The sequence below is a fragment of the Xiphias gladius genome, chromosome 21 (assembly GCF_016859285.1).
Source record: "Xiphias gladius isolate SHS-SW01 ecotype Sanya breed wild chromosome 21, ASM1685928v1, whole genome shotgun sequence".
NCBI lineage: Eukaryota > Metazoa > Chordata > Actinopteri > Istiophoriformes > Xiphiidae > Xiphias > Xiphias gladius.
Window position 1 is genome coordinate 16,066,528 of NC_053420.1, and position 24,111 is coordinate 16,090,638.

The following is a 24,111-nucleotide window of genomic DNA, read 5'->3' on the forward strand; positions in this document are numbered from 1 at the left end:
GGTCGTAGCTAGACTTTTTCGACGGTACCTGAATGCAGCCAAGCCTCGCTCTGGAAGGACGTATGGCGGGAGATTTAAATACTCGTTTCTGCCTGTTGACTGCCTACTTTAACTGTGAGTCAGATTTTTAAAGTATTTAATCCACGATAACCACTGTACTTTACTATTCTTAACGTGGCAGGCGTTCGGTTAAAGGTTCGATAAACTTCCTAGCTTAACAGTCAATGGTTACCTCATTTTAAATTGACTATGTTAATTTAAGACAACTAGCTAATGAAGCTTTTTCTACATTAGGTTAATGCTAACTAGGCTAATTTGCATGACTCCAAAACATGTGTCAGCTGCTGTCGTGATGCTGTTAAGAAGACATAGCTCGCTAAAACTGCTACTAACTTTTTATCTTTACAAACAGGTAACCAAAAGCAATGAATCATATAAGGAACATAAAGGAAATGCTCAGCATCCCAACTGGAAGCAGGTGGTTAGCTCACATACTTAACTAACCTCAACCTGTTAGTTCTCACCTACTGTAAATATATGAGTCTATTGTCATTAGTTTTAAATCTGAAAACAGTAAACATGATCACAATATCATGACCTAGATAAAGAGCTGCATAAATTAGTCGATTAGCTGAATCGACAGATAGTAAAATGACAGCTATTTTGATAATATGTTGGTTCTAGCTTCTCAAATGTGAGGATTTGATTCTTTGTTTTTGTCATACGTGACAAAAAAAAACCTGAATATATTTGGGCTGTAGACTGAAGGTCGAAAAAAAACTTGTGTTTGTGTTTTCTTCACTTATCAAACCTTGTGGGGTCAAAAAAATCAACAGGAATGTGGCCACCAGTGGCTTCTCCAGCTTCACAGACTCTCAGTTATTCTTCGGGTCTCAGTTTTGGCCTGAAAATTCTCAGGGCACATCTCAGGATATGAGTTTGTCATCCAGGACCTCCCAGCAAAGTTCACAAGAGGTGAGATTTATCAGCTTCATCTTGTAGGTGGTTATTGGTGAGGCAGTGAGATCTCCTGGATGCACGAAGAAGGCAGTCCCGCTGATTAAATACTGTTATTACTTACATATAGGTTACACAAAGTATATTCACAAGTGAGCTGACTAACAGGCCTAATGAAACAGCTAAAGCTCTAGAAATTTGCAGGGATGCTCTTCTCTGAGAAATGTCAAAAAAACCAAGAGAAGTCATTAGGGTGTTACCATATTTGTGCTTTACTTTAGTAAGTTTATATATCCTTTTAGAGTGTCATCTTAACATTATGCTGATCTAAATAGATAAAATGCAACCACCATTTCAACGACAACACATAACAGGGCCATAACAATGTATCCCATGAGAGATTTTGTAGTGTCTGTTTGACTGAGTTATCCACCGCTGTAATATCTCAGGTTGTATTGGGCCATTGTGTGCAATGTCGCAAATCAATGAGCAGCTGTGCTTCATGGCAGAATTGGATTGTTGTTGGTATGAAGAATAGGTGTTTCAGTATCAAGTCCATGATACAATGCATTCATGTTTGTCTGTATGAAACTGATAAGGCTTTTGAAAGGAAAATGTAACCTAGATAAGAGACCTTAGGTTCGTACAGTTTTATAAATCATCTCTCATATCGTGAAAAATAGTTATGTATGTTTTATATCTCTCAACCTTTGTCTCTGTTTAGGGGAGTGACCCAAAGTTTTCAAGCAGTTATCACACTAAACCTCTCCTGTTTGGAGAACTGAAGGACAAAACCAGAGCTTTTGGGATACTGGATAAATTTGAAGAGGACAAGAAAAAGGCAAAAGAAAAAAATGACAGGTGCTTTTGGGATTTATAAACATAATAATAAAAAACTTTATTTGTGTTGTACCTTTCATAAATACAAACCTCAAAGTGCTTCACATCATTGTTTATACTGTACATATATAAAACACATTTAAAATAAATAAAAAATTGGCAAGCACAGCGCTAAAATACAATAAATGGTGTGATATTATATAAATACAATTAAGAGTTAGATAAAAAGGAATTAAAAAAAAATAAGGACTAAGGATAAAAACTACATAAAAATGTCCCTAATTACCTGGGACTTTTCCACAATCTGTCCTTGTTCTTTAACAGTGATCTTTTTGCCAAAGAATGTCAACATACTAGAGAAACTCTCAACAATGTAAGTGATGGTAGGCAGCTATTCTCTTGTTTCACCGATTATACAGCTCCTTTCCTCGAGATGTAACATGTTAAAAAATGTTGCAATGTTTTTTCAGATCCAACAACTGGTCGGGAGAAATATTGCTGTGTGCCAAACTGTCCTTGAAAAATTTGACAATTTTGCATCGACATGTAAGTTTTTTAAAGGACTGTCATGTATTAATTTAAAGTTGCACTGTGCATATTGTAGATCTGGTTCATTTAGTAAAAAAGGCAGTGAGCAAACATTTCTTGTCGTCAGTAGATGGCGCTCTTTGCCCAGTGATCAAACATTGGTCACTCATAAGCTCATCTAATTTTGTAAAACTACTATATGGGTCCATAAATTTTTCCGTTTATTGACTTTTTATCTTTTTATCCGTTCATCCCAGTGCAAAATCATCTGAATGTTCTTCAGAGTGACATTTCCCAGCAGTTTGAGACTCTGGTAAACACAGTGAACTCCCAAAAGGAGGTGATGACAGAGCTGGGGGAAAGGGTGAAAAAGGTGAATGGCATTTCGCTTATGGCGTAGGCAGCTGCATTTTCAATGACATAAAAACAGATTTTGGTTGCTAGTAAATGTTTCTGATTAGTCATGAGAATAACTGTTCATTTTTATCCTTGAGACTGGAGACACCACAGCAGAACTTGGTTCAAATCTGCAAAGCTTAAAGAGTAGTCTTGAGAGTCTGAGAGAGGAACAGCAGAGAGAACAAAACATGCTTGAAGAGGCCCTGAAGCTGCTCAGCACCCTAGTCTCAGAGCATCCAGCCAAACTCAGTCCTAAGAGAGTGATTGACAGCGCCATCCAAACGTTGCCAGGGCCGGATCAGTCATGCTCTAACATCCTGCAGGACAACAAGCTTGAAGGCACACAGCTTACATGTACATCGTACAACCTTGAACACAACCAGGTGGAAGTTCCTCCTCAGGATCCCAGCTGCAGCATTGGAGAGAGGAAATTCATTCTCAAAGGCCATAGGAGGCGGAAAAAGAGACCGCTGGTGCTCTCACAGAGAAGTAAGTGCACTGTCCCAGATGAAAACAGTCAACCTCTGATGAACTGTAACAAACAGCAGAGAATTTCAACACGTCTCCGTGAGCTCCATGATCTGAACACAGTAACCAGCCGGGACAGTCTTAACCCAGACTGCCTGATACCGCTGAATAGGGAGAAGATGTCCAGTACAGCTTCGGGATGTCACATCACCCCTCTCAGCTGCTGGTCTCAGGACAGCAACAGCTCTGCGTGCCTCGGAGGAATCGAATCCATCTTAGAGAACGTGACAGCTGAGTCCAAGATGGGGACCCTGGTGAAACCTGAAGGCTTCTGGCAGTTGTTTGACGTGGACTGTGATTCGGTGATAGGCTTTTAGAGGATGTGTAAAGGACTCAAAACAGTGTAGTGTTCTGAGTTTTCTTATTTTTTGGAAAACAGGGCAATAAAAGCCAAAAATGTTTCTCATCATTTATATTATTACTTGTGGCCTATGTTCTGTTAGTTGTGGATTCACTCTTTTGAAAGAATTAACACATTGAGAAATGTTTTTTTGTCTCATACTTTTGGTGGAAGAGCTGTGGAGAGATGTAAAAAAAAGTTACTAGTGACAAGTAAGTTAAGGACAGAGTGACCCGCTAAAAATGACCCATATTTAAAGTTTTTTTTTAACTTGTTCTTTTTTGTCCACTGATCAAAAAAATATTGCAGTTAACAGTTAATCATCTCTGATGACTTTTTAAAATTAACTTATTCATTACTTATACTGCTGACTTGACATTGAAAATAAACTGAAAGGCTTGCAAACAAATCATAATTCTCTTACATAATTACTGTGAACAACATTTATCTGCCATATAATTTCTGTGAAACATGTTACAATTCTGATACACTGTGTTGTAGAAATAGTAAGTACTTTGTCATACAGTCTCCTGAAAATTTCCTCTTTATGTCACCTCCCACACATGTCATCAATAGAGACCCTCCCTCTTGTTCCACTGTTATACTGACAGGTGTTTTTGTGCACCATATTTATATCAGTGAGGGTAGACTAATTATTAGAAACACCTCTCAGCATAATGCACTACATTCCCAAAGCTCCACAAACTACAGACTCCAAAAATGATCAGAAACTTAATTAACAACATTCTAAAACAGTTTTCTAAAAAAAATAAACGAAACTAAACTAAACAAGATAATCTTCATAGGGCAGGATTTATTGAGGGACTTGTGTGTAAGACCGCCTGAGTTGGAACCAGGTGTACCTTAGAAACTGGCAAGTGTACATTTAAAGTATAAATTAAAAAGAACAGTGTCCGTGTTCAAACCACTAAAACCATGCTCCATAACATTGCTAAGGTGCATATTTATTAGCACAAAAAAATTTTTATTCTGCTTTAGCAAGCATACCTCAAAAAAGAGCAAATTGATTAATTGAATTAACAAATTAATGAACAAAAAGATATTGAAAAACTATATAAATAAAAATTATTTTATATATGAACTAGGTCTGCCAGTGTCAATTTCCCTTAGTCATTTAGCCATTAAAGCTGTAACATTTACCTGTAAAACCAGTTCAAATTCTTTGCAATTTGGTTTAATTTGCACGGAAGCAGAAGTTCATAATTCTAACCATAATTCATATCTGTTTAATGTTGAAGGAAATTCCCGGTGTTGCTAATAATACTACTTCAGCTATGAAACACACAGCTGCAGGTTTCAGATGAGCAATCTAGTCTGCAGATGTTACACAATAAAATAAAAAAGCAACAAAAATAACTTATTTACAGAATTATCTTTCTATTCTCATTCAACAACGTGCAAATCATTAACTGCAGATCCTCTTTCATCCAGAGCACTAACATCTTTTCTGCTTGAAAAATGAATGCTTTTGGCCCAGCGATAAGTGCATTAATAATTCATAATTAATAATTAATTTCCTTCACCAATTTGCCCAAACAGACTTTGATCTGATCTGACAGGGGTGTCACAGTTTTACTAAGTCTGCAGGTGGGGACATGAGTCCTCTGGGGTTGAGATTTGCCACTAAGCAGACGTCATAGTTGTCGTGCATCAGAGCGCGCCGAGCCACCACTGTCCACCGGTTCTCCCAAGGGTCCAGCTCTAAAATGTCCTTTGTTATATCATCATGACGACCTGAGGGTTTTTATGACACAGAGAGAGTTATTACACTCACTTGGGAACCTCTTTCAAATGTCTTTCTTTCATTGGATATAGATTTTGTTTCATTACCTGCTCCTTTGTAATATCCACACACATAAATCTTGCCTCCCACCACTCCTGCATTACAGGCATTTGAGTGCAGAGAGAGTTGTGCACATGGGAGAGGAGGGCCCTCCCTCCAGTAATCTCCATCCGCGTTGTAGATCTCCACAGCATCGAGGCAGTGGCGTGATTGTCCACGGTCCAAACCTTCACACCCAATTCCTCCTGTAGGGGCAAAATTGGGTTATCAAACAAAGTTTAACAGAAATCAGTGCAACTCAAATCATTTAGCAGACTCATGAAAACACTGTGTCTATGCGTGTACTTCAACATGATTAAAATAAAAAAACGGAAAAAATCTGAATTAATATGCATTGAAATAGACCGATTTATGAGCAAGATTAACCAAAGAAATGTTCTTACCCATCACAAAAATTTCACCATTGAGTACCACAGCACTGCAGCGATACTTTGAGTACTTCATGGGACCTAGTTCTGTCCACTTGTTTGTGTTTGGATCATACTCCAGAAGGCGGTTACTAAGACGGTCAGGCTCATCATCCATCCTGTATGACTGGATGGTTGAAGGGGAGGGAACATATGATAAAGCGGAGCAGATGCAGTCAGACAGGAGTCACATACTAGTGCTGTAAGAGCTCTTACTAAATGTGTTAACATTTTCTAGATTTCACCTGAACCAAACTGAATGCGGGTTTTTTAATAATTCCTAAGAAATGAACACGTGTGTAGGTGTTTTCACATCACCTGTGGGGTTCGACCACCTATCACATAAAGGCGATCTTTCATTCTGACCACGCTGTGATAGGCCAAAGGCATAGGCAGGGGTGCTGCACTCCGCCATGGTCCACCTTGCAGAGACCATCGCTCCACACAGTTAGTGATTAGAAACTGGTTCTTCAGCTTCATCTGCCCACCCAGCAGGTACAGAGTGTCACCCAGTGATCCCAGGGCGTAAGAATCTCGGTACTCTGCTGAAGTCAGTTGCTCCCAGCTTCCTTGGGCCTCTACCTTGTACCTGCAGCCCAAGACAACAATCTGTCAACCATATGTGTGGGGCCAGCAAATGCAGAATTGTCAAATGTATCACTTGATATTCATCTTACCTGTAGATCTCAACATTCATGACCTTCTGTCGGGCCATTCTGCGCACACCTGCCTCTCCTGCCACAATAATGTCATTTCTTTCAGTTACAACCCCAGCACACACATACCCCAGAGCCTCTCCGTAGCGAGGTGAAGTGATGTAGTAGGTTCTTCCTGTGGATGGGGCATAGCAAAAGCTGCGCTCAGCATAGTTGCCATATCTTGACCTAATCCCACCACCGTCATTACCAACACAGAGCAGCAAATCTGTGGTCTCCATGCCGTACCGCAGCTTTAGTTTACGTGGTGCAGCTGAGGGATGCATCCCTGTGGCCTCCAAGGCTTCTTTCACCATCTCTAGACATTCAGCATCAGCCAGCAGGGCCGTGTTTCTCTTCATCGCCTCTCTTAAATAGTCAGGGCTTATCAGTGGCAAGCGGACCTTCCTCAGGAGCTCCGGAAGGTGCCGAATACGAACCTCTCCATCCATCAGAGTGCTGTGTTTGACCCAGCTAAGGACCACATCCAGGATGGTCTCTTCACGGGAAACATTAAGGTCATCCGAACTCAGGAGCTTCCCCAGCTGATGAGCCTCCAGCTCCAGGACCTCCTCACTCTGGCAGACTTGGACAAAGTGCTGCCTCAGGAAGCGCTGGGCATGGTCAGCCAGTTCCTCTGCACCCAGGTCACGGGCAAAGTAATACACGCCAAGGCAATTGGAGGCATCCATGTTCTCAGTCATGTGCTGCTGACAGCGAGTGAAGACGTCATCCATCTGCAGGAGAAAAGCTGCAATGGAGATGCCTTGTACATTGGAGTTGTTGAGAGGAAGATCTGAGCAGTACATGTAGTTCAAGAGGAGAGCCAGGCTGTCTGCAGGGGTGTCACGCAGGAATATATCTCTACTGTTGCACTCACGAAGGCCACATGTGAACATAACACGGAAGTAAGGGCTGAAGGCAGATAGAACAACTCTATGACAGGGAAAGCTGATGCCCTCAGCCACCAGTACCACATCTGTCAGGTTCTCAGTCTCCCTCATCCTCCTCAACTGGTCCAGCAGCACCAACCCATGTTTGGCTGTAAGATCCATTTTGCTTCAACTTATTTTTAGTGATAATAATAATAATATTTACAAAGTTACACAGGAGGTTTTATGGACTTAGGAACAACAAGAGAGGAGGTTGTGTCTGTAAAACAAGGAAAACGGTCATAAACAAAGTTGAGCTGCCATCGTTACCATATAATAGCCTCTTAATCTTATGCTTCTTGGCATGAAAATATGTGTGAAATATTAACAATAGTTATTTTTACTTGATTACCCCAAGCAATCAGTACAACATCACAAAGGTTTTGACCATCAAGAGTTATTAAAGCATTTATGAAAGCCAACCCGGTAACAACAAACCTTTTAGGAAACTTTCATGTATGTATATTTCAGCAGCCAACATTCTGCTGAACAAAATTTTTTGATTAGCCTTTTATATGGCAAAATGCCACCATTGTCTATATACAGTAGCATGTGCACTCTTACAAGTTAGCACTACATCTGACCATATCATGCAGTACACAAGCCCCTTTTAAAAAGTCTTACCAAAGTCATCAGATCCTCTTGTCTGCTGTTATCTTTGGTCTAAAAAGACCAGTAAATATCCAGGTTTTTCATCAGGCGACATTTGTTGTTGATGTTGCCAAATTTGTCAGTCAGGGGGGTTAGTGACTGTGAGCAATTGCAGGAGACAAAGATATGTACCCCTCTGCTACGGCCCTCTGAGCCACTATCCCAAAAATAGACTGTGTTGTGGCAGACAGAAAGTGGGTCAGAGGAGGTTGAATGATCCAGACTGCTTAGGTTTTTAAACAGTGACTGTGACAAATTCTGTGAATTATTTTGATGTTCATAATTTCTCTCTTCTGCGTGATATTGTACTTCATTTTTGCTAATTCTCCATTACAGTTTGTTTTGCCTCAGTCACGTGCATGAAGCCCTGGAATAACTGAAATTACACAGCCAGCTGGGACTCAGATTTCATGAAAGCACCCTCTTAAAGGCCCAGTATTTACTGTATGCCCACATGTTTGAAAAATCAGACCTTGTCTATTCAGTTTGATCTTTAACATTCATATTCTTGAGACTATTGCACCAACCACAATAAAGTTTGTGAATGTATTTATACACCTAACTGTCTGACACGTCACTTTGGAAATTAACTAACCACTGGGGAATTCTCAAGTTAAAACATTTTTTGAATTTGACATACTTTAAATACTTTGCTCAGAAGTAGCCCATATAAAGATTCACTTGACCAATGTAGTTTGAGCCTCAGGTGACATTTCATGGTTCATTAGCTTTGCTTTTGCTAGTAAGTGGAAAAACAGAGAGGATGGAAATAAACCTGTCAAACATCCTTTGAAATTCAGCACAGTTAATCTTTTTCCTCTTTAAGACCATTATTGCATCCTTTGCTTCTTCTGCTCAGCCGTCGTCGTCGTCATGAAGAGGCTCTGCGCACAACATCCTGACTATAGTTAATCATTAGGCAATATGATGATGTATATATGCAGATTCGGTTGTTCTTGTGAGAGTAGTACTGGAGCGTCTGCTTTTCGTAGACAGTTTGGTGTACAGTTTGCAGTAAACAAGAGTCTTTGGAATAAATCCTATACTGCAGAGTTTGACAGATTCAGGCCAATGGATTCTAAACGCAGGTTTGGGAAATACAGAGTGGAGAGGGAAGTGCTAGATGAGCAGCGACTGGAAGAGGTCACACAGAGAAAAACACACTCTGACACTCAACTTTCTCTAACTGAGTGGCTTAAAGACTCCTTAAGGTAAGATAAACCTCTTGACTTTTTTTGAATTTGGTGCTTATTGTACTGTAGATGTAGATATCAGCTCTGATCTTTTTGACAAAGCTGACCAGAGACCTGTCTTCAGTAAATTTATACTTAGAGACAGATATCCGCCATTATTAGGCTTTGATTTGTGTCTCTGTGTTTTTTTCAAATCCCCTCCAGATGTACAGTACCCAAACTGAAACGAAGTGTGGTGAGCAGCTTGCCTGTATTATACTGGCTGCCCAAATACTCAGTCTGGGACTATGGCATGCCAGACCTCGTATCCGGCATCAGTGTGGGCGTAATGCACCTGCCTCAAGGTGTGACATAGGCCATCATGGTCGAGTAAATATCAACAATATTGCAGAACAAAACTTGTGTGTAATTTTGACTTTATTCCATGCTCTTTGTCATACACAAGCAATAGTTTGTGCAAATATTCATTATCCTGCTGGAGAATATTTGCCAGTAAAAATAGTATAGCATCAAAAAGATATCTTTCTGTAAACTAAGACAGGTGTAACAACACCCCTGCTGTCCACAGGTATGGCGTATGCATTGTTGGCTTCCTTACCTCCTGTATTTGGGCTCTACACATCCCTCTATCCAGCTTTAATCTACTTCTTTTTTGGAACATCACGTCATATCTCCATTGGCAAGTAGAGAGAGAGAAAGATTGACATTGTACAATGGCCAGAATAACCTCTGTAATAACATGTGTTGCTATCTTTTACTATGTTCAGGTACATTCACTGTGCTCAGCATCATGGTGGGTAGTGTGACAGAAAGACTTGCCCCAGATGTGGATTTCCTCAAAATGAATGGGACCAACGTCACTGCAGATGTGGACATAACTGCCCGGGACTCATACAGGGTGCAGGTGGCGGCTGCTACTACTGTCTTAGGAGGACTTATTCAGGTCTGAACACAACATCCCTCGGAAATAATAATAATGTCCTATTTTGTTGTTACAGCTGCCAAACTCACGTATGCATTCATTGTTGTTTCCATAGGTGGTACTGGGTTTGGTAAAGTTTGGATTTGTGGGAACGTACTTGTCTGAGCCCCTGGTGCGGGCTTACACAACAGCTGCTGCAGGCCATGCCGTGGTGGCACAGCTCAAGTACATCTTTGGCGTTTCACCCACACGGTTTAGTGGTCCACTGTCACTGGTGTATGTAAGTACTGTCAAGTAATTGGCTCTGATTGCTGTGTTTTTGTTGATACAGCAATACTGATCTGATTGCATTATCGGTTTCAACAGTTTGCCTGATTATGATTTTTAAAAAATCTCAGTTAAGTTCTGAAAAATAAGTACATCCAAGTGCAGTTACCTTCACACAGAAAAGAGTTTGATACGCTTTCCTCATAATGTCAAAAGGGTTTTCAGGGCTGCAAGTTGTCTGGTGCGCTATCATGGACTTTTTCAAGCCCTTTATGAAGACTTTTTATAAGTTCGCAATCTTGATATCTTTTTTTTTTTTTTTTAAAAAAGGGGCACTCCACCAATTTTCACACGTCAAAGTCTGTTTACAGGTCTTGGGGAGTATCTTTTATGGAAACGTGAGAAAATCTGTATTTGTGTAGTTATATAGTCACTCATTATAAGATAAGTGACAATATAACTTGGAGAATGAGCTAAAAATGTGAAAAAGTCCTTTTATACGTAATTATGAATTAAAGTGACCATTATGTGTGCATAGTTTAGCATGTGTGTTTTAATGAGTGCAGTAGTAAGCCTTAACTCACTTGCTGCTTTATCATTCTTTGTTTTCAGACTCTTAAAGATGTTTGTTCCTTGCTGCCACAGACTCATCTTCCCACTGTGGTGGTCAGTGCTGTGTCCATGGTGTTTCTAATTGCAGCCAAGGAACTCAACTCCTTCCTCAGTCCAAAGCTGCCAGTTCCTGTCCCAGTGGAGCTCATCACAGTCAGTTGACACGAGGACACACTCTCTGGCCTCGCTATATGCTATCACCTCTCTGCTCTGTGCTGATAATGATGTTGCAGCACTAAGGAAAAAAAAAAAAGAAAAAATCACAGACACAGTGGAACCAAGCAGCTGAATCAGCATCCTCTGCATTTTTCTGCAGTTCACAGTAAAAAGGAGATCTTTTTGGCTAATAATTAGGTCCACATCTAGGTGATGATTGCCTAGATTTTTAATGATTGAAGGTTTGACATGTGCTTGTGAAAAGTGGCTTTTTTTGGTGTATGTTTGTGTTTATGGTCTGTATGTTTTCTGCGGTTGCTTTAGATTGTGGCAGGAACACTGATATCAAGCTATGCCCACTTGAACAGTAACTACACTATTTCAGTTGTTGGTGAAATTCCTAGTGGGTAAGCATTGGATTGAAGTTATACTGCTGTTCATTATTTATTTGCTAATTTTCCCATCTTGGTTAGCACCAACTGATCTTTTTGTCCTCTACCTTTGCACTAGTTTAAGTCCCCCCAGTGTTCCAGATGTGAGCATTTGCGGAGAAGTTATTGGTGATGCTTTTGCACTGGCCATCGTTGGATATGCCATATCTATATCACTTGGGAAAACATTTGCACTGAAACATGGATACAAGGTGGACAGTAACCAGGTGAGCCAGAGGTCACATGAAATATCTCATGAATTCTGCTGATACCATTAACATACAATCATTTTCTTGTGTCTTGCTAATTCTTGTGTCTCTGTCCCCACACCACTGTAGGAGCTGGTGGCGCTGGGTCTCAGCAATGCAGTGGGAGGCTTCTTTCAGTGCTACTCTGTCTGCCCCTCCATGTCTCGAAGTCTCATCCAAGAGACCACTGGAGGAAAAACACAAGTGAGTGAACAACAGAATTAACGGTGAGCATGAACTCACAAGCCAAAGTCAGTATCATTTTACACTGTAAACATGCATATGCAATACTTGTGCTATAAATATGCAATGAATAAGGCCTAGTTAAGGATGATTGAGGTGGGGTAAAAAGGAAATGATGTTTAATTACATATGAAACGATATAACAACCTGATTAAACAAATTTGCCCACCTTATGTGTATAAGACCTATGTGGAAATTCAGAACCTGATGATGGTAGAACATGTACTGCAGTTTTTAGCTTCAACAATTTATTATGCAGCAATGCACCAAATGTATTTATTACCTATCTAAACAATTTACCAATTCAGTTATAAGAAACGAGACTTAATAGTTGTTAGGCTACCACTAAATGTTTGTAAGATGTGCTGTCATATAGTCAAGCTATTCTCCAACATCCCTGCTAAACAATCTAATAATGCCCATTGAACACAAATACTTAAATAAAACCATAAACATCCTTTGCACTGTTCTTGTAGATGGCTGGATTGGCTTCAGCTCTAATTGTGTTGGTGACCATACTGAAGCTGGGACCACTGTTCCAGGAGCTGCCAAAGGTTCTGCTCCTGCTACTGTACACTGATTTACAAAGTTTCTAAATGTTTGCCATAGATGTTAGATTTTTTGTGCTGTGATGGATTTTTTGGTTTTGAGTCATTTACTTCTCTGGGTGGACAATTAATCACGTTAAAATGTGGGTCTGCTTGTTTTAGGCTGTCCTCGCAGTGATTGTCTTTGTGAATTTGAAGGGCATGTTCAAGCAGTACTCTGACGTTGTTACACTGTGGAGACGCAGCAAGATTGATCTGGTGAGAGGATAAATTGTGTTTATTATTATAAATGATGAATTGTGATCACTACATAATTTAGAAAATACCCTGTAACAGAATCTGTGTGTCATTATTCATGTTTCCTTTTCATTGTTCCAGTAACGAATGAGTAATTTCATGTTGTGTCCCCCAGGTGGTGTGGTTGGTCACTTGGCTGTCATCACTGCTCCTCAATCTAGATCTGGGTCTGGCAGCATCCATCACCTTTGCTCTGCTTACTGTCATCTTCAGGACCCAGTTGTAAGACTCACCTGCACCTAAGCATAGTACATTTCTGTGTGTGTGGGAAGCAACATTAGTATCTAATGTTAGGATGAAAGATCTGCCAGATTAGACAAAATACTGTACACAAACATAATGCACACATTATGAGATTCGGTGTGTGTTTTTATTCAATTCTTAGGCCAACATACTCTGTTCTGGGAAATGTTCCATGTACAGAACTTTACTTGGATATAGAGACGCACAGAGAGGTAAAACACAAAGATGGAAAGCCATAAATGACAGCCTTTCCACACTGACGGCAACAAAAGCTAAGGATGTTTCTCTATTTGGCAGGCGAGAGAGATTCCAGGTGTTACTATCTTCCGCTCCTCTGCTACAGTATATTTTGCAAATGCTGAGCTCTACCTCGAGGCCCTGAAAGAAAAGGTTTGTTCTCTTTCTTAATAATACTATCTAGTCTGGGAGTATCTAGTGATTATTTTCATTGTCGAGTAATCTGACAATTATTCTTTTGATTCGTAAATTAATAATTTAGTCTATAAAATGTAAGAACATAGTAAAAAGAAATATCCATTATGATTTCCTCAAAGTCCAAAGTGGTGATGTCAAATTCCTTGTTTTATCTGACCAAAAGTCCAAAACCCAAAGATATTCAGTTAATTATCATATGTGATAATGTTTTGCATTTCATCATGACAAATGACTGAAATTATTTATCGATTATCAAAATAGTTGTAGATTAATTTTCTGTCAATTGACGAGTAAATTAATCGACTAATTCTTTCAGCTCTAATCTCTTCTCAGTTTAAAGCCCTGGAATTCTTCTTTACCAAAGCAACTTTTTCTTGTTCTTCTTTTGTTATATTTTTATATAATGGTGATGCTTTGTTTTTCTTCATTACCTGTCTTCAGAGTGGGCTCAACATCAGCAAGATGATTATCTATAAGAGGAGGCAGGAGGCCAAACAGAAACGTAGAGAAAGGAGAGCTGAGAGACGGGCAAAGAGGCAGGCCAAGAGAGAGGTAATATGCAGGAAGTGTGTAACATCACTGCAGTAACATGGATTATTTGAAGCACTAACGAAGCTGAAGGACTATGGTGACTTTTTTTGGGGCTGTTTCGCCCATTGGTCACCTCACCCAAATGTGATGAGAAAACGAGTACAACAATCCTCTCTGTGAGTCATGTAGATATAGGTAATCAGTGGCTCCCAAAAAGTCTGATAAAAGGCTTTACAGTAGATATCGTGACTTCTTCTGCTGACTACTCCTCAGAGACAAGCACAGAGGGCAGCCAAACAGCTATCTGGTGTGCCAGTGTTCTCTGTGGAGGAAGAGGCCAGCTGGGGGGACACATGCATGGACGGGAATGACACAGACAAGGAAGATCAAGGCTGGACTGAGAGAGAGAACGGGACAGTGTTTGTCATCCCAACCACTCCCCGAGCACCAGGCGGTCATTGTAGATGGGAATACCTAAAAGGAGGAGTTCCAGACTGCACGAGTTTAGGGTGGATGTCTGAGATGCAGGACGGGGACACCACCACTCTGGGCTCCAGCAGTGAGGACACACTGAGTCGAGACCTGGAGCAGGTCTCTCTTGGGTCTCTGGGCAAGTGGACCTGGGACATTCACTCCATCATTCTTGACCTCTCCACAGCTAACTTCATTGACACAGTGGCTATCAAGACTATGAAAAATGTAAGTACTACAGGGACAAATATCCTCAACATTTCCCCTTGTTTTGAAAGCTGAGAGGAGGACCCTCATACTTTCAGATCATTCAGGTGTCAAATCCCTTTAATAAATAATTTAAGTGTAATTTGAGAATCATGAGCAACATAAACAGGTTGCCTTGGGAGTTTATGGGAGAGGGATGTCTTAGGAGTTAAGTTTTTATATATAGCAAATTGTACAATGTTAAGAGGCATCTAGATACATTTATTTGACAATAATAAAGGTAAATACAAGGCCTCTGGTCACCGGGTTCTGAAATACAATTACATGTTTGAGGATAAAAATACAATAAAGCTGAAAGCTTATTTCTACTGTGGTCCTTGTGAGAAAGGGAAAGGGTCAGATGTCAAATCCTCAAGTCAAGGCGGGTTAAAAAACAGACAAACACGCAAAACAACAACAGCAGACTTAAAATGAATATTGATTTAATTTAGTTTTGATAAGTGCTGGTATCACTGAAATTGGATTTTATTAACTTTCAGTTACATTAAAACACTGACAGAGTGAATAGTTTACTCTCTTGCAGTTGAATTAACCCTGATGATTCACTTTGAGTTAGGTTATTGGGCTGATATAGGGTTAGTAGCACCAGATGGGGAAGAAATGTGAAACAGATTCTTTTAAAGGTTGGTGCACTAGTGACTTTTGCTGAGGAGAAATAATCACTATTTATTATATTGACAGATTTTCCAGGACTTCAGTGAGATTGATGTGGATATCTACATGGCTGGTTGTCAGGGTAAGTGAATACATTCTCACTTCTTTAAGGCTGTACTTTACGTAAAAGTTTTAATATCTTTGTAATGTCTCTATGTGTAAACTGTTTTCTCTTCAGCCTCTGTGGTGGAGCAGTTGGAGGTTGGTGACTTCTTCTCCGAGTCGATAACAAAGAGACATCTTTTTGCCTCTGTTCATGATGCTGTGCTCTACTGTCTGGACCACCGTGGAGCAACATCATTCCCCAAATACGAGCCATCTGTGGTGAGTATGGTCAGGTGACACTATGTGCGAGCAGTCCAATGTTGGTACTCAACTGTCAAGTAACTAATGGCAGACAAAGCGTAAATTGCCCAATCCCTGTACGCACACTTAGTTACACATTACAGTTAGTTGACAGCTGATTATCAGCATCGAACAACCCAACCGAAATGCAACTGCTACGCATATTGAAAGACACGTTAAAAAGCATTTGATCATGTCAGTTTAACTAGTGACACTAAAAACTGGTCTGATTTCAGGACATGCACAGCAGCACAAAACTTTAGGGACTTAAGCCAAACAGGACTTCCAGCTCAGAAGATGGAAAAACCATCTCAACATCTACTGAAGGAAATATCAGAAGCTGAGAACTTGTATTTGTAAATAAATAGATACTAGTAAAGCATAAAACAAATCACTTATATTGATATTCATACATTTTGTCTGTATGGTATGTAAAAGAAGACTAACGCTGAATTCTGACACAAGTTTAATTTAACTTTATTCAGTGTGGGAGAGTGTTACAGTGCATTTTTAAAGAAAAATAATAAATGAATACAGCGAAACATCCCAATAATTGTGTCTTTTAATCTAGAAGAACCAGAAAATAGAGAAATAATGATGAGTTCAAGGAACAAAGACAAGGCAACATGCTTCACACTGAGAGTGTGTGAGCCTTTTTTGGTTAATGGCAACAATAACAAGGTAGGACACTGAAATGTTTACAGTTGCCATTTCAATTTTCAAGTGCAATTGTTGCTCATTGCAACAGCAAAACCTGTGAAGCTAACACATGCAAAAGAATGGGTTTTTCTGTCTCAACTGCTTTCATGAGTTTCTAGTGCAACATTCCTAAAATGGGAAATTATAGTTGATTGAAAAACAACAGGATAACAATATCCAAGCAACATTTTACCAAAATCATCTCTTTACAGTTGCATAAACCCACTGTGACCTCGTTCCCTGAATAAATCTTGTCTCATACTGGTCACAGAGGATGTTACCAAAAACGTTGTGCACAGGACTGAGGAAGGCTAGGTAGATTTTCTATAAATTTGGTTCTTGAGCTACAAGTCTTGATGAATGTCGGGACTTTGTATGTCAGGGTTCTGAGTCAGACTTTCATCATCCTCCTCCTCTGGCTGCTGTGACACCAGCTGCTGGTAGCGAGCTTGCCGCTGGTAATCCGGATCAATGTTGATCCATTTATTAGCGACCCACTTAGTGCCATGGGTGACCACACAGCCTCCATGCAGAGCGTATTCATCCTGCTCCCCCACCCAACCTATTGGGGGGGAAAAAACGAACTCATTTAACTTTGGTTAGCAGCGTCTTTTATATAATTTCTGTTTTTTAGAGGGCTCACACCTGTTTTGGCTATTAATCACACTGCTTCAACTGACTGGTCAAGATGAATTACTTGAGTACTGTTGTTTTACCAGTTTATTTGGGCAACAGTTAGTTTAAATTAGCCACAAATCATCCTTAAATGTCATTTATTATATATTTGCTATTCTTTAACAACACCAATATGGGCGTGAACCGCAACTTTTTGACAGCATTTCATACGTTGACTTTTGCTCCGTGCCTGAATTGTGCCACCAAAACATGAAACTGGCAGATTAAATGACAAGTTTAACTGAACTGAAATGAAACAGTACACTGCTATTTCAGATTTGTCAAATGTAAATTGCAGTTCCGTTTTTAAAGGAACAGTTCGACATATGGGGAAAAACAAACATTACATTGCGGTTTTTGTATTGATATTAACAAACCAGGTATAACATGTTAATTACTGAGCTTTGGAGATGCTGATAGGTGGATTTTTTTACCTTTGGAGAGAGTCAGGCCAGCTGTTTTCCCATTTCCAGTTTTAATGCTAAGCTAAACTAACCAGCTGCTGGCTATATCTTCATATTTACCATACAGACATGAAAGCGGTATCAATAAAAATTCAAAATGTACTTTTATATCAAATCAAGATGAAATGAGTAGTTGCTGATTTGCAGTGTTATTGCAGCATTATGATTATAGACTGTGCTGTCATTTTACATGGGAATCCTACCTCTTCCATCAGAAAGGTAGTTGTACCAGAACACAGCTGTCCCTTTGGTAGGTTTCACCCTCAGGTTGCTCTTGTCACAGTTCCTTCTGGTGTCCAAAAGGTCCACGTCATTCTGTATGAGAGACTAAAAGACGAAATCAAACTCAGCGACACGGTCTGTTTAACGTCAGGCCCATGCACGCACTGAGGAACAAGTGAGCTAACACAGATATGAAAGACATTCACAGTATGTACACCATACTTTGCAGGGCTCTCCGAACACATTTCCAGACCCATACACAATTACGCACCACTTCATCATAGGTCCTGTTGTCTGCCACAGGGAATGCGGTCTCCCCGCCCCCCTCAACAGAGTTCAGGTAGAAGAGAACTGTGATGTACCTAAGTGTGCAACACAGATTTAAATTGACACACACATGTATGGTGCAAACAAACCCTACAGAAACACACACACACACACACACACACACACACACACACACACACACACACACACACACACACACACACACACACACACACACACACACACACACACAAACACTATGCAAACAAGTGGCAAGCCCACAAATTTTTCGAAATTGACAATGTATAGTCACACGAACTAACATGCCAGCTGTCACAATGGAGTGTCAATGCACAGTTTAGTAATCCCACCGGGCAGATGAATTCTGCTCTGAACATTCACGGATTATTTTTTAAGAAGATTGGCTTCAGTCAGTCCAGTCAAGACCACGCACCTCACTGATCTCACCTGCAAGATGTCTCAAAAGGGGTGGAGGTGTTAGCCGCAAGGCGTGTGTGTGTGCAGGCGGTTTCGGGATAGACGGGGCCGCTGTCATGATGAGCATGGTAGTGCCCCCCCTCCTCATAGCGAACCACCTGGAGCGGCTCACTGAGGTCCACCAATGTGGGCGGGAGCCGTGTGAGGCGAGTCACCCTTTGTAAGGTAAAGGAAAAGGTTAAGAAGATTGGGAAGTCTGGGACTAATATTTCTAAATCATTCTCATTTGTCATGCTGAAATTGAATTTTATTTGTGAGAAACATGCACCTAATAGTTATTATTCATGAAAAGGCAAGAAAAGGCAGAACCACAGAAATACTGTAAACAACACAACAAATGCTTAGTAACGGTGTGTCTTCCTAACCTCGCCTTGATGTCTTGGAGGACCTGGTGTGCTCCTTTGCCCTGGTAGAGCCAGGTGTGTCTGCTGTTCCTCACCAACTGACTCCTTTTCACCCCTCGCTGCAACAGGAAACGCTGGAAGGCATCATTGCTCAGAAGCCTGAACTCTTCCAGACTCAGCAAACCTGTACAAAATATGAGAAATATAAATCAATTCTGTTGCCTTGCAAAAGCTTTGGATAATCAACATAAACTACATTAATGGATCAATTAAAATTATTCTTTTCTTATTAAACACCACATGTTTAGATTGGGGCCAATATGAGATCAACATGTTTCGTATCCTTTGAACATCATGTTCATATCCATGAACTTTGTTCATATATTGAGTCGATATATTGCACATCACTCACACTATATCCCAATTTACACACAGCACTGAAAATGCACCTGCAGTAACATCATAAAAATGAAATGTAATTATTTTTTATATCCTATCGATATGTACCAATAATTCCTATAACATATCTATGATTTGTAGCACTGCAGGTTGAATCAATGTACTCAGTTTTTGATGTACTTTAAAACGACAAAAGTATTTTTCAGACTGTGAAAATAGAGAATTCTTAGAAATGTCTGACATGATTAACATGTGTTATTCACACCAACATTTTAGCCAAAACTCACCAGTGTTGTCTCTAGATATACAATAAATGCTGTACACTGGATAAGCTCCTGGTCTTGTAAAACTGGTTTATAGGTAACATTTTTAATGACGTGTATAAAAATGTTCTCACAAATTAGACTTACGGTTTTGTGATTATGATTATATGCCACATTCTGGAGCAAAATTATGTGTAAAGTAGCATAAGTATTGCATACCTGTAACTCTAATAATTTGATTTCAAGACAGTAGACATGCAAATAATAGATATTTTTGTGTGAAACCGAAGGAGATTGGTTAAAAGTGCAAGGTAAATAGTCTTGGTTCAAACCTAAAGTGATGAATGAAGTTGATTTCTTACCATTATCGTCCTTGTCAGCTTTGAGACCAGAATAGATTTCTCGCAGGTTCTCCGGTGTGAGCCAAATGCCGTCCCTCACTCGAGAATGAGTCAGTATCTGTTGGAGGTACGACAGCGAAGACTGGATGAGTTAACCAACTCTCAACCAACAAACTACAGCACATCACACTCATCGTTATGTCCTCCCAATCCACAAACCGACATACACCTCGTGGAGCTGCAACTGTCCATCCTGGTTGATATCAAGAAGGTTGAAGATCTCCTCTGGACTGAGGTTGAGCTCCTTGGCCAGCTCTTCCTGACCATCTTGCACCATCAACTGACTTTCCATTAGACCCTTTAGCTGTGCCAGCTGCATCACAACACGGCACTCGTCCTCCGACAGAAACCCAGGGATCTCTGCAGAAATAAACACAGAGTCGAACTGAGATAAAGCTACAGAGGAAACTCTCGTGGGTCAACAGGATTGCGTGATTTCTGTGCTGCGTGCTTCACATTTTCTGATTTGCTACCCTGTCATATTGTAGTGTACCGATGGTACATGTCACAAGTGGATCAAGTTTCATGCAGCCTAAAGGTAAAATGAACTGACTAATCGGAAACTATTTTGAAACTCAATTAATTGTTTAATTCATTTTTCAGGCAGAATCACCAATTCCAGCTCTTCCACTTGGAGGATTTCCTGCTTGACCTTGTCTCATATGATAGAATAGTGAAAATCTAACATAATCAAACATGGGTACCAAACATGGACTCTGGGGGATTGTGAGGAACATTTTTCAATACTTCCCAAGGTTTTGTAGAGAAAATAATCAGCAGATCAATCAACAATCAAGATAGCAGTTAACTGCAGCCCCAATGAAGATAATCATTTAATCAGTTGCAACTTTTGTAGACCCCATGAAGCCCTTTGAAGACACTATACATTTTTCCACTTCAAAATGTTGCTACACCATCATTGCTCAAGTACACCTAATCCAAGTACTGACTGCACACTGTATGTTGATGCATGGCTAGTTGTGTTTTTCAGGTACAGACGTATTTCTGCTCTTTAGCCAGTCAGCTACAAGCCCTTAACTGGATCACATGTGCCGAGCTGAGGGAGCAGTTGCCTCAGGACTTATTGATCTGTTTCCTGCAGCTTTGATTGATCTCAGCATCCACATATGGAGATAACAGGCTTTGTGTTTCGGGGGTGGTTGCGATGATGATGGAAATCAGGAAGAGGGAAAGTGCGTGGTGAAGGTAACATAGCGTATCCTTGCTTCCGCCAGATGAAGAAACCTGTTTGGCCACTAGGGTCTCGTGTGGGTGTGCTGCAAATGTGTTTTGGCTCTTACCAAACAGCAGAGGTTTCAGACTCAGAGTCCGCATTTCGTGCACTTTGCCTGGCACCAGTGACACTCTCTGGACATGTCCCACCTGAAAGATAAATCAGAGAGGTGACAGTGTTGTGCGTAGAGTGTGTGTGTGTGTGTGTGTGTGTGTGTGTGTGTGTGTGTGTGTGAATCAAACAGGGGGGTAGTAAAATACAAGAGTGGGAGCGATGCATCGTCAGATTACTCACCCGTATCCCCTCGATTCTTGTGAGGGAAACATCACGCAGAAACTCGGGTTTCGACGGTGGACGTCGCGACTCGTGGCGCTGGTGGTTACTGCCGGGAGCATCACGACTCCGGCTCGCATCCTCCTGCCCGCTGCTGTAGTGCACGTAAAACAGCAGTGCTATAACATTAATGATGTACACGTGAAAAAACACCATTACTACCACGAAGTAGGAGCGGGAACACACGCTGCTCTTGTGGCAAGAGAGGCGCTCGCACGGCGGCCGGAGCGGCAAGGTCGCGCTCCCGGACGGAGTGGTGTCCTCGGCATCTGGGGTTTCCTGGTTGTCGGTCATTATCCTGAGAGATTCAAGAAGGGGGTCGATACTTCCTGAGCGGCAGAGTCCATCTGATTAATCAAACGACGAGATGAAGGTTTGCTGGATGCTCAGAAGCGGCAGATGTGTTGACTGACAGAGGTCCAGTTTGAGTAAATCCTTAAAGATCGCTCCGACCGATTTCTCCCCTGTAGAGATGCAACTGAAGGAAGACCAGCGACGGCTCATGGTGAAACCGCACGCGTTCCGGCCGAGGGACGGCGGGATTCTCCTGTCGCCCGCAGACAGCAGCGCTGCAGCCCCGGACAGGCTTGTTTACACTGCAGCGGTCCCAGCCAGCAGCGGCAGCAAAGCGCACTGCGCATCCGAAACCACAGCGGGACTCCTCTCTGAAAACTGGTCCGCAAGGAAAATAGTCATCCCGTGAGACAAGCGGCGCTTTTGTGGACACAACAACACACCTCTGTTTCTTGCGGTATTACCCTACTGTTCAGACGACATTGCCCGAGTCTCCCCGTTGACAGCAACAGTCTGCCTACCGTGCTATGCTGACCTCTGGTGACCTAAACCAATAACACATTCCTGGCTTAACGCTATACACTGCAGTCTCACTCTCCCCCTCTCTCTCTTTCTTTATGCCGTGTATGGAATAGATGCAATTAAAAAACACACGAAACAGAAGTGCAAAAACAAATAGGACACGATTTCTTCATTAAAAATTCTAATATGTATTTGAGCATGTTGGTGGTTCAATGGTCTGCTCTCTAAGTAGGAGACAGCATCAGTGGCTCTTGTTTAATATGAAGGTCATCTAAATCGATGACCGTTTTATTTATTGTCTATTCTCACCTGGGGATCTTATCAACTCTGTTCTGCAGACTGGCTTCTGCTACAGGTTCCTAACAGGAAATGCTGAGCGTGGAAGATAAGTTTTCAGACACGATGCTCCGTCCTCATGGAATAATTTAAAACAGATCCTCAAGCTCAATACTCTGGTGTCCCTGGATGTTTTCAGAGAACTTATTAGGGAGAAGATTCATCTTAGCTTTACATGTTTTAGAGACGAGTTCTTGACTAATTCACTGATGCTTGTGATTTGACTCATACTTATAATTCATGTATTTATTTTATTTTAATTACTTTTGGCCTGAACAATACCAGGATCCTAAAACCAAAGCAGCTTAATGGAATCATTAATTTGTTATTTAAACCTGTGTTTTTCCTTTTGTGACATATCACAATGTCTACTGTGAAAAAGGCCTATAGGAGGCAGACTTCATACAGCCCATTTGTTGCATTTGGGATTTTCATAAAATTAATTGTGATACATCCCAATGATGAAGGTTTAAAATTAAATATGTTTCGTTTTTAGGCCTATGATAGCAAAACTGTCCTTTTCGATGATGTCTCACACCAACCTAGTTGTCACTTCCGGCTGCCATCTTCACTTGTTTGGGTTAAAGAGCTGCAACTTGGATAACAGAACCGTGAACAGAAACAAAAAAAACAAAACAAAACAAAAACAAAAACAAAAACAAAAACAAAAACCAAACCGTCTTAATGGGACAGCTCAGATAAAGACAAGAAAATTTTGAACAATGTCTTCAGAACAGTAGTTAGTGTTGTTAAAACCTGCTGTGTTAAGTTTGTAGAATTAACTTATTGAGAAAAACAGTCAGGGTAATTTGCCTAACGTTCGCTATTAGGGCCAAAAAATGTTGTAAACAATAATTGTTTGAGAGCAAACAAATCTGGGCTAGTCTTTAAAACTACTCTACTAACGCCGAGCAAAACGTTCCCTACACCTCATGTAGCTAATTTACTTTGTGCTGTATTCTGTCATTCACCGTTAGCGTTAAGCTCCATGGTCTGTTTCTCAAGCTGACAAATCAAAATTGTCCATTAGACAACGTCAGCTCTTCAGCATATTATTTTTATTTACCAGCCCTGACAAACAGCATCTTGAGCTCCTTCCAGGTGATCTGTAAGCCATAACATAGTTTATGCCTTTAGAGTTAATTATTTCACCTTT

The 24,111-nt window shown here is 40.7% G+C and overlaps 4 protein-coding genes across 7 annotated transcripts; 2 read left to right on the top strand and 2 right to left on the bottom strand.

Moving 5' to 3' along the window:
• LOC120783502 (interactor of HORMAD1 protein 1) lies at positions 1–3,661 on the top strand. Of its 3 annotated transcripts, none has more exons than XM_040116587.1 (8): positions 1–114; positions 413–478; positions 837–975; positions 1,682–1,818; positions 2,122–2,170; positions 2,268–2,343; positions 2,583–2,698; positions 2,820–3,661. In XM_040116587.1, exons 2-8 carry the CDS (start codon positions 426–428, stop codon positions 3,567–3,569), a joined length of 1,320 nt encoding a protein of 439 aa, XP_039972521.1. In that variant the 5' UTR covers positions 1–114; positions 413–425; the 3' UTR covers positions 3,570–3,661. The 3 variants fall into 3 exon arrangements, with proteins under 3 accessions (XP_039972521.1, XP_039972523.1, XP_039972522.1); XM_040116588.1 differs by having other exon boundaries at positions 113–195; XM_040116589.1 differs by lacking the exon at positions 413–478 and having other exon boundaries at positions 8–114.
• Positions 3,662–3,919: 258 nt separating this feature from the next.
• On the bottom strand, positions 3,920–8,274 carry kbtbd12 (kelch repeat and BTB (POZ) domain containing 12). Its single transcript, XM_040116585.1, has 6 exons — positions 8,115–8,274; positions 6,541–7,710; positions 6,182–6,452; positions 5,840–5,990; positions 5,444–5,641; positions 3,920–5,347 (listed from the first exon to the last, which is right to left on the bottom strand). The coding sequence occupies exons 2-6, from the start codon at positions 7,611–7,613 to the stop codon at positions 5,178–5,180; spliced, it is 1,863 nt and encodes a 620-aa protein (XP_039972519.1). The 5' UTR covers positions 7,614–7,710; positions 8,115–8,274; the 3' UTR covers positions 3,920–5,177.
• Positions 8,275–9,212: 938 nt separating this feature from the next.
• Positions 9,213–16,322, top strand: slc26a6l (solute carrier family 26 member 6, like). The gene is made up of 19 exons (XM_040115515.1): positions 9,213–9,352; positions 9,539–9,678; positions 9,903–10,013; positions 10,102–10,277; positions 10,372–10,536; positions 11,136–11,288; positions 11,616–11,698; positions 11,802–11,949; positions 12,061–12,174; positions 12,690–12,767; positions 12,924–13,019; positions 13,174–13,280; positions 13,444–13,513; positions 13,599–13,691; positions 14,178–14,288; positions 14,541–14,966; positions 15,687–15,741; positions 15,838–15,983; positions 16,241–16,322. The coding sequence occupies exons 1-19, from the start codon at positions 9,213–9,215 to the stop codon at positions 16,265–16,267; spliced, it is 2,439 nt and encodes an 812-aa protein (XP_039971449.1). The 3' UTR covers positions 16,268–16,322.
• Positions 16,323–16,552: 230 nt separating this feature from the next.
• Positions 16,553–22,441, bottom strand: p4htmb (prolyl 4-hydroxylase, transmembrane b). 2 transcript variants are annotated; one of them, XM_040159689.1, is made up of 10 exons: positions 21,990–22,441; positions 21,765–21,897; positions 21,538–21,619; positions 20,406–20,596; positions 20,198–20,294; positions 19,195–19,357; positions 18,800–18,985; positions 18,336–18,426; positions 18,046–18,169; positions 16,553–17,265 (listed from the first exon to the last, which is right to left on the bottom strand). In XM_040159689.1, exons 1-10 carry the CDS (start codon positions 22,070–22,072, stop codon positions 17,048–17,050), a joined length of 1,368 nt encoding a protein of 455 aa, XP_040015623.1. In that variant the 5' UTR covers positions 22,073–22,441; the 3' UTR covers positions 16,553–17,047. The 2 variants fall into 2 exon arrangements, with proteins under 2 accessions (XP_040015623.1, XP_040015622.1); XM_040159688.1 differs by having other exon boundaries at positions 21,765–22,441.
• Positions 22,442–24,111: the final 1,670 nt, after the last annotated feature.

Coding starts and splice junctions, on each gene's coding strand:
- kbtbd12 (XM_040116585.1), bottom strand. CDS start 7,613: ATGGATCTTACAGCCAAACATGGGTTGGTGCTGCTGGACCAGTTGAGG. Junction 6,453..6,540: donor ATGAATGTTGAGATCTACAG/GTAAGATGAATA, acceptor CTTGGGCTGCAG/GTACAAGGTAGAGGCCCAAG. Junction 5,348..5,443: donor TGGATATTACAAAGGAGCAG/GTAATGAAACAA, acceptor AAAAACCCTCAG/GTCGTCATGATGATATAACA.
- p4htmb (XM_040159688.1), bottom strand. CDS start 22,097: ATGACCGACAACCAGGAAACCCCAGATGCCGAGGACACCACTCCGTCC. Junction 20,597..21,537: donor TCTGAAACCTCTGCTGTTTG/GTAAGAGCCAAA, acceptor TTATTTCTGCAG/AGATCCCTGGGTTTCTGTCG. Junction 18,170..18,335: donor ACAGGACCTATGATGAAGTG/GTGCGTAATTGT, acceptor TTCGTCTTTTAG/TCTCTCATACAGAATGACGT.
- LOC120783502 (XM_040116587.1), top strand. CDS start 426: ATGAATCATATAAGGAACATAAAGGAAATGCTCAGCATCCCAACTGGA. Junction 479..836: donor AGCATCCCAACTGGAAGCAG/GTGGTTAGCTCA, acceptor AAAAATCAACAG/GAATGTGGCCACCAGTGGCT. Junction 1,819..2,121: donor GCAAAAGAAAAAAATGACAG/GTGCTTTTGGGA, acceptor GTTCTTTAACAG/TGATCTTTTTGCCAAAGAAT.
- slc26a6l (XM_040115515.1), top strand. CDS start 9,213: ATGGATTCTAAACGCAGGTTTGGGAAATACAGAGTGGAGAGGGAAGTG. Junction 10,278..10,371: donor TCTTAGGAGGACTTATTCAG/GTCTGAACACAA, acceptor TTGTTTCCATAG/GTGGTACTGGGTTTGGTAAA. Junction 14,289..14,540: donor AGAGGCAGGCCAAGAGAGAG/GTAATATGCAGG, acceptor ACTACTCCTCAG/AGACAAGCACAGAGGGCAGC.